A 10,705-nucleotide genomic window follows, 5' to 3' on the forward strand; every position below is an offset into this window, starting at 1 on the left:
GAGCATTGGTGGTTCAGTGGTAGAATTCCTGCCTCCCACGCAGGAGACCGAGGGTCGATTCCTGGCCAATGCAAGAGCGGTGACTGTTCTCTTGCTGATTATAATGTCTGGAGAAGTGGGGAGCCGGCAGTAATTATGTATTTATCTCCTGTCAGCTGCAATATGACAAAGGCAGCGCTTGACTCTTCCATATCAAACTACATAGATATGTGAGAAAGCTGTCAATTTGTCAAGTGATTGAATTGGAGACAACCTTAAAATTCCTCCTTGTCCAATCCGATTATTTCTCAATTGTATTGATGTGGGTTCCAGACCCATGCCAGGTGATAACTAGATAAAACTATATGAATAACACAACACACAATTTATTCAGTAATAATTTATTCACAGATAATGACAATGCATTTTGTGGAGAAAAAAAAAATCAAACAAATACACAAGGTAATTAGTGTCATTGTCAGAGGAGGTTAATGTGTTTATGACCCATGTATATTCAGTGCTGCTGCAGATAAAATTTTGGATGAGAGCAGGGTTTTTGGATTGTCAATGTTATATTCCAAATTTACGTAAACAAACAAACTAAAATGCACAACTGAGATTAGTTCATCACATCATCGCATCAAATATTGAGATAGGTGAGATATTACACGGTTGATCTAGCAGACTTTAGACGTGCCATTTGATGTTAATGTGTTCATACATAAAAATAATCTTCGTTCAAAATGACTGAAACAATGGTGGTTTGATGGTTTTCTCTCAGGAAATTGGATTCATGCTGGAAAAATAAGCAGAATCTATGGAAGACTGTGGTCGCTGAGGGAAATCTGAAATTGAATTAATTAATTAATAAATGAATTCAGTGAATTAATTTGCATCAATAAACTAACGACGGAAGCTCACGAATGAGAATAAGATGGAATAAGCCTTGGTGATAAAGTGTTACCTCTGGTTAGTGGATTGGATGGCTGGCTGTAGATTGGGATGCTGTCTTGTCTTCTCTCAAAGTACTTGGAATCTAGACCCACATTTTGTCTGACAGCAGAAAAGTGAGTCAGTTTTTTCAATTAACTTCAATTCAATTCAATTGTACTTTATTGATCCCTGGGGAGGGCTCTCTCAGGGAAATTGACATTCCAGCCACAACACAACACCACAGAAAAGGTATGAAGTATAAAGTGCAGTCAAGAAAGAAAGAGTCTAAAAATAGAATATTAAAAATTACACACACAACATTTCAACAGAATGAGAGTCGGACAAGCTATGCAGATACGTACTGTAGATCCAAACAGAGAACGAAGTCAAGCTTACATGTGTCTCTTGGCTGTTTGTACTGCTTGCAGTTCAGGAGGACAAACGTCAGTCAGTGGCACAACAGGCAGGGAAGGTTTTCCTGTCTGGGGACTAAAGTGTGCCTGGAAAATAAATTCAATATTTAGTAATGGAAGGGGGGGGGGGGTGATCAAAAATGACATGAACGTTCAAACACACAGTAGTGAAAGAAAAGTGTCAATCCAAAAGAAGAAAGAGATGAAGTGAGTAGGGAAGCGAGAGGCAACATCTCACCCTGAGCCCTTGTGTTGGAGAGAGCAGTGATGGATTCTCCAGAGACTCCAGCGGCTTCCTGAGGAGCTGCTTTTCATTGAGCTGCTTATTCAGCCAACTTATAACTGGGAGAAAAGACGACTCGAGAATGAAAAACTCTAACCAAAGTGTCAACATGAGCTTCAGACAAGAATTAATTAGTGTGGATTTACTCAGAAAATAAATAAAATATATATACATATGATGCTAATTGAAGAACATCCTTACCATTCTCATTTGTTTTCAACACATCCTTGCACTCATTTAGCTTCTGCACCGTCGTCTCCAGCTGCTCTTTTAGTTTCACCACCTTGAAAACACACAAATGATGCAACTGTGAATCGTACAACTGAATGGGATTCAACAGCTCTTTTTTTAACACACTGCATTGCTGCTATTTTCCTGTTATCGCAGACACAGAATAACAAGAAGCTGGAGCTCCTTCGGCTTCAGTCCGAGCCCGTGGGCGACACCGACCTGCTCCTCTTTGCCGGCCAGCGTCTCCTGAGTGCTTTGGAATTCCTTTTCAAGGCGCTGAAGCTGGGCCGAGGTGTCCTGCAGCAGCTTCTCCTGCGACACCGTCACGCTGTTCTTCACTTTGATTTTGCCCAGCAGCTCTCGGATCTCCCCCTGCAGCTTCTTGATGATGCCGTTGGCCTGAAACCAAAAGACGCGTTGAGTGGACAATAGAAGAGGCGTTTTTATTCCACAGGCCGTCGATGACACGGTCAAACACACACTTTGGTGTTTTCACCCTGAAACGGTTACATGAAGAGCACTGTTGACTTGAATGGCATCCAGCATCTCTGTGACCACAAACCTTTTTTTGCTCCTCAGACATCGACTTGACCGCTGTTTCGAGTTTCTTCACATGACGTTCTTTACTTTCAGCGTTTTCTTCAAGCGACGCCTAGGAAATTAAATAAAATCAGAGGTTAACAGGAATGTCGTTGAATGAAAAAACCCAATCGAGAGGCTACAATTTGAACATTGTGTTATCTTATACACAAACAGGCCCCCAGAAAAGTTTGTATTTTTTTTACTCTATACTTTAAAGACATTTTACACTTAGATTACAATTTAAATTAACACAATAAAAGAAGAAATACAGCAATCAATATTATTGCATATATACCAGGTTATTTAAGCGGTTTGTCAGTGGAGTCGCTCGGTTCTGTTGCCTGCGGTAATGCTGACCCTCCAGCAGGTGTCGTGATGCTATCACTATCATTGCGTTCCGCTGCCATGCCACTTCCTTGTTCAACTGACTCACCCTCTGCTGCTGCGTGGCTTCCAGCACCTCCTTGGTGCGGCTCACCAGCTGCTCCTTGTCGCTGATGCCCTGCTCCAGAACGGCCACTCTCATCTGCAGCTGGCTCACCAGACGCTCCTTGTCGTGGATCTCCGTGTCCAGGGTGGCGTTCTCCCGCCGCAGAGACGCCACTTGCTGCTTGACGTGCTGGAATTCCTGCAAGCATCCCAGGCTAAAAGCGCTACTCCACTATAGAGTGCGACGCAGTTCCCGGCCTGTCCGGTCACTCACCTCCTCTGCTCCGGCCAGCTTGATCTTCAGCTCTCTGATGACGGAGTCGTTCTTGTACTTGACCTCCGTCAGCTCCTTGCAGGAGGCTTCCAGCTCTGACAGTCTGCACTGCAGCTGCTGGTTGCTTCTCTTGTGAGCGCTGTCCAGATCCTGGAGGACCTGCTCGCTCTGCTGCTGGAGCCTCTTCTGCAACTACACACACACACACACACACACACACACACACACACACACACACACACACACACACACACACACACACACACACACACACACACACACACACACACACACACACACACCAGAGTGACACAACGACAAAGGAGCTTGCACATTTCAACACATAGGAAAAGAAGAAGACCAAGATGAAGAAGACGATGATAAAAGACGATGATGATGAAGAAGAAAAGGATTTTACATTTGACAGTGTACATTTGCACGGTAAAAAAAAAAAAAGACAAGCCCCATTCTAAAGGTGCCTTAAATAAATACAGATAAAAACAAAACAAAAAGGAAGTCGTTTTTGAAAAACACAAAGAAAAATTCAGCTGTGTTCAGAATATGATCTTTAAAAAAAAAAACATTGAAATACGACGCATCAGCTTTACCTCCACTGTCTTCTCTCTCTCTGACTGTAAGTCCTGCGAGTGGCGGCTGGACAGACAGCTGGTCTGGCTCGTCCAATCAGAGCGCAGCTTTTCCAACTCTATATTTCTCTGTGAAAGCGTCTTTCAAAAAAACCAAAAAAAAAAAACACGTTCATATTTAATGCAATGTGACAAATGAGACAGAGGTTTCATTTGGAGAAGCCTGTAGGTGGCGCTCAGGTTTGGCAAACGATTGATACAACGTTGCAACGTACAACCATTCCACAAAATTCCAGCCAGACTTGTTGATGTAAAGAAATGTGTAGTTTAATTGAAATGAAACACTTTTACTACTTGTCGCTTAGTCAAGGCAGGAAGAGCAGCCACAAAAAAAACATGAAAAACGTTCTTTAAAAAATGCAAGTGAGACGTTTGATGCATGAACCTCATTTTTCAAACACACTGCTGAAAATACAGGTGATTAATCAAAGGTCAAGTGTGCAATATTTGGAGATTTCGTAGGAGAAACAGCGACATCAAGTGGTAACATTTAAGATTGCAGCGTCTCCCTCTCCCTCCCCCTCCCGAGCTTGCCAGTGAACTACGGTGGCCTGCGCGCCCAAACCTGGATCCCTCCAGTGGAAACTGGAGAATGTTGGTTTCTGCCTCCTGCTGATTGAACCGTGATGGCATTGAACCATCTGATAACCCCCCCCTGGCGACACGGAGGCCAGCACACACCTGTTGAACATCGGTCAGCCGTCTGCTCAGGTCCTCCTCCGTCTTCTGCAGCCTCGTCTCCAGGGCCAGCTTCTCTGCCTGAAACGTGAAGAAGCGTACAACACTTTTCCCAAGACAATCGTGTAGAAATACGGTAAGAGCTGCATTATAAAATGAACACGCATGTGCAAACAATTTTCACACACAACCTCCACGAATAGACTCAGCGACCTTGAGAGTGGAGAAGCACGCGGCCAGGTAGTCTTTGACGTCTCTGTCGGAGCCTTGAATCAGCCTCAAGGACAAATGGTTGAGGTGTTTGAATGCGTTTGCCTCCACCACACTGAGGTTGCCAGGTCCATCCAGCGCTGCAGACTGGCACGACAACTGCAGGAGGAACCTGCAAAACAATCAAAAAGTCAACAAGACACACCGAATATTTCATTTCACCCGTAGGAAGCTCATGAATTTTAAGATTTAGAGGGCATTTTGTCTCTTGGTAGACATTGAATTTTTTTTTTTGAAGAATGTAAAAGAAAACCTTGGATTTTCTGAAGTTTGCTGGGAATAGCAGAGATTCAGCAGGTCAATGAACTTCTGAGGAAAGGAAGCAAAGTCCACCAGCAGACCCTGCTGGACTTTCAAACTGCAAAATGACAAAAAGAAGACAAGGAAGAAGAAGAACATTGTGAAAAAGCACAGAGATCACACAGAGATCCAAACAGCAAACCAACTGAAAGAAATGACAAACCTTTGAAAATCTTCATCCGATATGGGGAGCGTGAAGAGAAAAAATGGGTCTAAATCATCTGTTAATTTTAATAAGAGATCCTAAATGAGAGGGGGGGACAGAAAAGAAAGAATGTTATTTGCCAGTGAGATAGATTCATAGATAGATAGACAGCTAGCACAAAACCATAATGACTGAAAAGAAAGAGTGTTGATGTTTGCCGCTACCCATTCAAAAGAACAGAATAGAATGTCTATATTAATACTAACAGTTCACAATCTGGGTCTGAATATTTTTTTTCAAAGGGGGGTTGGGGGGGAGGTGTCAAAGCGTGAAGTTTGCCGCTTTAAACTACCACCGTTGCCGCGTACCCGTTTGTGCGCTGGACTTGTTGCAGTTCGCAGCTCGATGGTGACACGAATATTGGCTTTCCTGTGAAGAGAAGAAACAGACAGAAACTTCAGGCATCTACAGAGCAACGGTTAAAAGGAGTTTAAAAATGAAATGTATATTCATGGTAAAAAAAAAAAAAAAATTGCAATGGAGTTTTTTCAGAAAAAAGCAAGACGCTTTTATTTTAACAATGGCACTGACTGACTTTACCTTCTTATTACCGTGATAACACATCAGCCGCTGAGACATATTTTCCTATGATGGCTGTAGAATTGTCAAAAAATGTGCAATGAGTGTTTCAGCCCCCTTTTTCAGTCTATCCTCAACTCAACTAGTATCTGGGAGTTATTGAAATTCATTGTGTGTTTATGGCCTGCCAGTGAGTCAGTCAAGTCATTTTGTCGGTTATAATTAGTGATTCAGTGTGGTCACTGCAGTTAACAGCATCAGCCAGTGAGCAGCTATCTGAGCGACCTGTACACATGTAATAATGGAATACACACTGAAGCTCACTGCACACAGGATTAGCAGGCCTGGGCAAACTACGGCCCGGGGGCAAAATGCGGCCTTTTTAATCCGGCCCGCCAAACTTGAAAAAATATATTTATTAATAGTAAGCCATAAAACAGCTGTATTTCATCAATTTTTCTGTGTTTTAATTTCAAACATTTAATGTTTAAATTTAATTTCAATAAAGAGCTAAAAACAAACAAACAAACAAAACCCTGGGACAGATTTGGTTCATTTTCAATTGAGATTAAAACACATCTTTGCCCATGATATATATGATGAGTCACCAAAACACTAGACGCTTTTTTTCGGTCGGCTGATGCGACGTTTACGTTTGTAATAATACAAACAGTGCGGCAATTTACTGTCAAATGATATAAAAACAAGTACGGCTACACACAGTCATTCGTGTGGAAGAGCAAATGATACTTGTGTTGTTTGTGTGGTGAATTGAATGGTTGCAATGACGCTGTGGTTTAATAACAACAGTGTGTTGCAGCCTGGCGTACCTCTGCTCGCAGTCTCTGCACCTCACGGTGACTTGTAAGACTTTGCTGAAAAGTTCTTCCATTTTTTGTAATTCCAGATTCATTTTAACTATGAATCCAAAAAAGGCCCAAAAATGTCAAATGTCTCTTTAAAAAAATAAAATAAAAAAACAAAGAATGAACTGAAGTGACAGGCGATCTTCAACGTTCGACAACCGACTTTCACCCGCTGTGCGGAATTGCATTTGGCGCCTCGACATCAGACAGGAAGCCGGACCTAAGCAGGAAGTCACTGGATAAAGTTGTTACCGCCACCTGCTGGCCGGGAGTGAAGAACTCAAATAGGATACACATCCAAATATATTTATATACGTGTGTGTGTGTGTGTGTGTGTGTGTGTGTGTGTGTGTGTGTGTGTGTGTGTGTGTGTGTGTGTGTTATGTATTATTACGTCACACGTAAACGGAGGAGTTAACGACAGTCAGTACCTCTTCCAGGGCAGCAGAGGCGCTGCTCTCCCGCATCACGTCTGCATTTTCGGGTCAAATCTTTGATCTTCCGGGTTCGCCAAGCGGAAAGTCTTTCTGGTTTGTACGCCATCGGAGATAGCAGGTAGGATAACCATGGAGTAAAACTCTCTCAAAATCTCTGTCATCCGTCAGTCTTTCGTTTCAGCGTATCTCGAAATTAGGTGAGCTGGCATCGTTCGACGTATACTTGAAATATTTTGGTGCTTTGTTTTCGTATCGATGGCGAATTCAAGCCACTTCGGAGACGTATTGACGCCGTGTGTTGCCCAAGTCCGAATGCACGTTAGTTCTTAACGCAGGTCTTCAAGATAACGTCAGTAATAATTATTGAGTCACGTATTGAACACCGTAGAGCAGAGTCATTTATACAGAAGCGTTTGCAAGGGATAGTTGCCCCTTCTTTTTTTTGCACATTGCATCGCATGAAACTCATAGTGACATGAGTTAGCTTCAGCCCCTGAACGCAGCAGCGCTTGTTAGGAGATGCGAGCTGCTTGGCGAACTAGACTAGTTGTCTCTTCAGACTGTCAAGACTGTCAAATTATATAATATAGCATTTATAAAGAATTGCATTGTTATATTCTATAACGAGTGCTGTGTACATAATTGCATTTGCTCCTGATGTTTTATTGCGAGTTGATGATGAAATTTAGCTGTCTGGTCAACAATAAATAAGATATCAGGGGACAACAATGTAGAACGGTAGTGCATATCATTTTAAATGCCCTTTAAGATCACAAAGACGGTGATAATATAGGTTCAAAATTGTAACTATTCATTCCCACCACTGTTTGTGACAGTCAAACTTAAATAGAAAGGGGGGGTTTGTCTTACTCTGTCTAGTACTTTTTTCTTCTGTGTGCCTTAAATTCAGATGCTGAAAACTAATTAACCACTATTTTTGCACATATTGTGATGCCAATGTTACACATTTGACACGGTTGTTTTCATGTGGTTTATTCTGAAATGTAAAAGAAAATCTTTGTTTTCCTAAACAGACATGGCTGTTCGGTATCCCATGGCCGTTGGCCTAAACAAAGGCCACCCGGTCACAAAAAACGCAGCTGCTCCCAAACACAGCCGTCGCCGAGGGGTGAGTGTCACTTTAACATCTTAATGTTCTCTCAAAGGATGTTTCTAGTGGGGAAGTGTGGCAACCAACCATATTCTCTGTCAACTCCATGTCCTTATCAACTAGTCCAGGTGGTGGGCAAACCTTTTGACTAGTGGGGCAGCACTGAGTTCTAAAATTTGACAGGGGCGCTTATAAATATGTGAAAAGCAAAAAAAAAGACATTTTATGTAGCTTTAATGTCGATTGAAAATAAGCAAAGTTGCAACAAAATCAGTGTCTTGAAAGCCCTGCGGTATTTAGCTCTTTATTGAAATGATTCTTAAAACACTGAAAAAATGAATGAAGTACAGCTCTTTTATGACTGGGCTGTTTAAACCAAGGATATTTGAACACCGTACTGCTTTATACATGGAAAACTATACACAAGAAAGTCTATCGAAGACTCACTCGCTCATTCTCATGTCGCCTTTTTCATTTGTCTGAAGCGTCTTACCAAACACAGCAAGTTCGTGCGGGACATGATCCGCGAGGTCTGTGGCTTTGCTCCGTATGAGAGGAGAGCAATGGAGCTGCTGAAGGTGTCAAAAGACAAGAGGGCCCTCAAGTTCATCAAGAAGAGGGTGAGTCTGTTCTTCTTCCGCAGCCTGTAGAATAGTTCTTGTTAAAGAGTGAGAGCCGCGAGCTGCTGGTGGTCTGACCAGCCAACTGAAGTCTGATGTTCCAGGTTCCCTCCAAAATTCCCTGCAACCGACCGTTGACATACACTATTAGTCAAATGTTTGGACCAAACCAATCATGCAGTTTTTTTTCTTTTTATCCTTACAACTTTCTACACTGCAGATAGATATTGAAGACATCAAATATATGATTTGTCATTATGCCGTTTTGTTTTTTTTTTTACCCAGGCAAGCAACTAAGAACAGATCCTTATTAACAAATGCAGCTTAAAATGAGCATCTATGGAAAATGCTGTTGTGGCAACGAGTTGCCGTGGTTGATAGTTCAGTGTGAATAACTGATGGCGTCGAATTGTGAATCCATCGATGTGCTTCTGAGGCGGCTCTCTGTTTGGAGTGGCTCAGCTGGGTGGATGTGATTCAGTAGCTGCGCTTCCAGGACAGTTTCTCGCAAAATAAAAGTGATATTATGAAAATTTTGACAAAGTGCAATTGAGATGTGCAGGTGTTTCCATTGAATGGTGTGAAGCGTATAAGCCATAATTCTGGGCAAATCTCGCGGGTGACGAGATTTGCCCAGAATTAGGTTTGCTTTAGTTTGTTTACGTTTGTTTGCTGTCAAGAATCGTTGCTATATTTTTCTCTTTGATGACTTGTAAAAAAAAATCCGTCTCCTCCTCCATCCAATCATAACGCGCCATTTTCCATGAGAGCGTCAAAACCTTTTAGCCATATTTGAGAAGTTTTTACAAGTTTGGCCGTGTCCATGACCAACTTATGCAATATTTGGGTTTTGCGCAATTCTAGGGGTGATGGAACCACAGCTATAGTCGCATACAAGCACGTGACCCTGGCAATTGTGATGTGCAATTGATAATTGCGCACGTTTCAGGCCGGATGGTGTCGTCACAAATTTCTTGAGTGGGGACGTTTAACTGTGGTCATTGAATCTGACTGTCGGTGTGTTTCTCCTCCAGATTGGCACTCACATCCGCGCCAAGAGAAAGAGGGAAGAGCTGAGCAACGTGTTGGCTGCCATGAGGAAAGCGGCTGCCAAAAAAGACTAATCTGTTCTTTAATAAAGTTAAACGTCAGACTAAAAGAAAAAATCTGTTTCTGTTTCTCTTTTCCGTCAATGAAAATGTTGTCTCGTATGCAAGAGTCCTATTTCCCTGTCTAAAACTACCACGCCAGAGATTTGATTGTGTGCTGGGGTGAAAACATAAGAAACTAGAAACAGCTGTGTCCCCCTCTCTCCCCCCCATTATGAATGAATGGTTTATTTTAGTTCACAAAGTAAATGAATGAAATTCTGTTCAATCCACTGACAAAAAAATGTGCAACATTCTCTTTTCCTATACACCTATATATCCTGGATTAAAAACAAACAAACATGGATGAGGACAGTAGTGTGCAGACCACACATCCACACTACTGACAAGAGTGAAAAACTCGTTTAAAAAGAATGGGCCCGCCATATTGGATTCTGGTGGCCTGGTATTTAAATGAATCCAAAGTCCAGGAAAAGGACGGCGCTGCTTTCTGCACCTTTTCCAACGAATAGGTCGCTAACAAAGTGGTGACGTTTGACTTCTGAGAGGCGTCGATTGTTCCTCACATTAACATCACATGAGACAAGAACACGTTTTTACGATTTTCCTGTTGATTGAATGTGGGTGGGTGCTGTGGAAAGAACTGGAACCTGCGTGAAAGTGCAACTTCCGCCCTGAACTACGGTGGCCCTGAGGTGAACTACAATGTTGTAATAAACCTTTTCGAACGGCCGTGCGCGCGCGCAGACACACATACATACATGCCATCCAAAACCTGGACTAAGTGCTCGCAATTCAATTGTGTTCGGGACATTGATA

General features: G+C 42.4%; 2 protein-coding genes and 1 non-coding gene across 3 annotated transcripts; 2 read left to right on the forward strand and 1 right to left on the reverse strand.

The window, feature by feature from the left end:
* The first annotated feature begins 2 nt into the window (after positions 1 to 2).
* Positions 3 to 73, forward strand: trnag-ccc (transfer RNA glycine (anticodon CCC)). Its single transcript has one exon. It is a non-coding gene; the product is annotated as a tRNA-Gly (tRNA).
* Positions 74 to 364: 291 nt separating this feature from the next.
* sass6 (SAS-6 centriolar assembly protein) lies at positions 365 to 6,846 on the reverse strand. Its single transcript, XM_076045536.1, has 16 exons — positions 6,574 to 6,846; positions 5,533 to 5,593; positions 5,183 to 5,262; positions 4,973 to 5,077; positions 4,663 to 4,831; positions 4,453 to 4,530; positions 3,733 to 3,852; positions 3,125 to 3,316; positions 2,855 to 3,049; positions 2,402 to 2,491; positions 2,059 to 2,238; positions 1,810 to 1,891; positions 1,564 to 1,667; positions 1,309 to 1,412; positions 944 to 1,032; positions 365 to 824 (listed from the first exon to the last, which is right to left on the reverse strand). The coding sequence occupies exons 1-16, from the start codon at positions 6,654 to 6,656 to the stop codon at positions 757 to 759; spliced, it is 1,800 nt and encodes a 599-aa protein (XP_075901651.1). The 5' UTR covers positions 6,657 to 6,846; the 3' UTR covers positions 365 to 756.
* A 189-nt stretch (positions 6,847 to 7,035) lies between these two features.
* rpl36 (ribosomal protein L36) lies at positions 7,036 to 9,943 on the forward strand. Its single transcript, XM_076045494.1, has 4 exons — positions 7,036 to 7,164; positions 8,081 to 8,175; positions 8,643 to 8,777; positions 9,812 to 9,943. The coding sequence occupies exons 2-4, from the start codon at positions 8,083 to 8,085 to the stop codon at positions 9,899 to 9,901; spliced, it is 318 nt and encodes a 105-aa protein (XP_075901609.1). The 5' UTR covers positions 7,036 to 7,164; positions 8,081 to 8,082; the 3' UTR covers positions 9,902 to 9,943.
* Positions 9,944 to 10,705: the final 762 nt, after the last annotated feature.

This window comes from Nelusetta ayraudi, unplaced genomic scaffold (assembly GCF_046127955.1).
Source record: "Nelusetta ayraudi isolate G7.1 ecotype Tasmania unplaced genomic scaffold, CSIRO-AGI_Nayr_v1 ptg000084l, whole genome shotgun sequence".
Lineage (NCBI taxonomy): Eukaryota > Metazoa > Chordata > Actinopteri > Tetraodontiformes > Monacanthidae > Nelusetta > Nelusetta ayraudi.

Bases quoted from the DNA above. Each gene is read 5' to 3' on its own strand.
- sass6 (XM_076045536.1), bottom strand. From the start codon at position 6,656: ATGAATCTGGAATTACAAAAAATGGAAGAACTTTTCAGCAAAGTCTTA. The intron at 3,317-3,732 runs GTAAAGCTGATG...GTGTGTGTGTAG, and splicing joins AGAGAGAGAAGACAGTGGAG to TTGCAGAAGAGGCTCCAGCA. The intron at 1,668-1,809 runs GTAAGGATGTTC...CTTTTCTCCCAG, and splicing joins GTTGAAAACAAATGAGAATG to TTATAAGTTGGCTGAATAAG.
- rpl36 (XM_076045494.1), top strand. From the start codon at position 8,083: ATGGCTGTTCGGTATCCCATGGCCGTTGGCCTAAACAAAGGCCACCCG. The intron at 8,176-8,642 runs GTGAGTGTCACT...ATTTGTCTGAAG, and splicing joins AACACAGCCGTCGCCGAGGG to CGTCTTACCAAACACAGCAA. The intron at 8,778-9,811 runs GTGAGTCTGTTC...TTTCTCCTCCAG, and splicing joins TCAAGTTCATCAAGAAGAGG to ATTGGCACTCACATCCGCGC.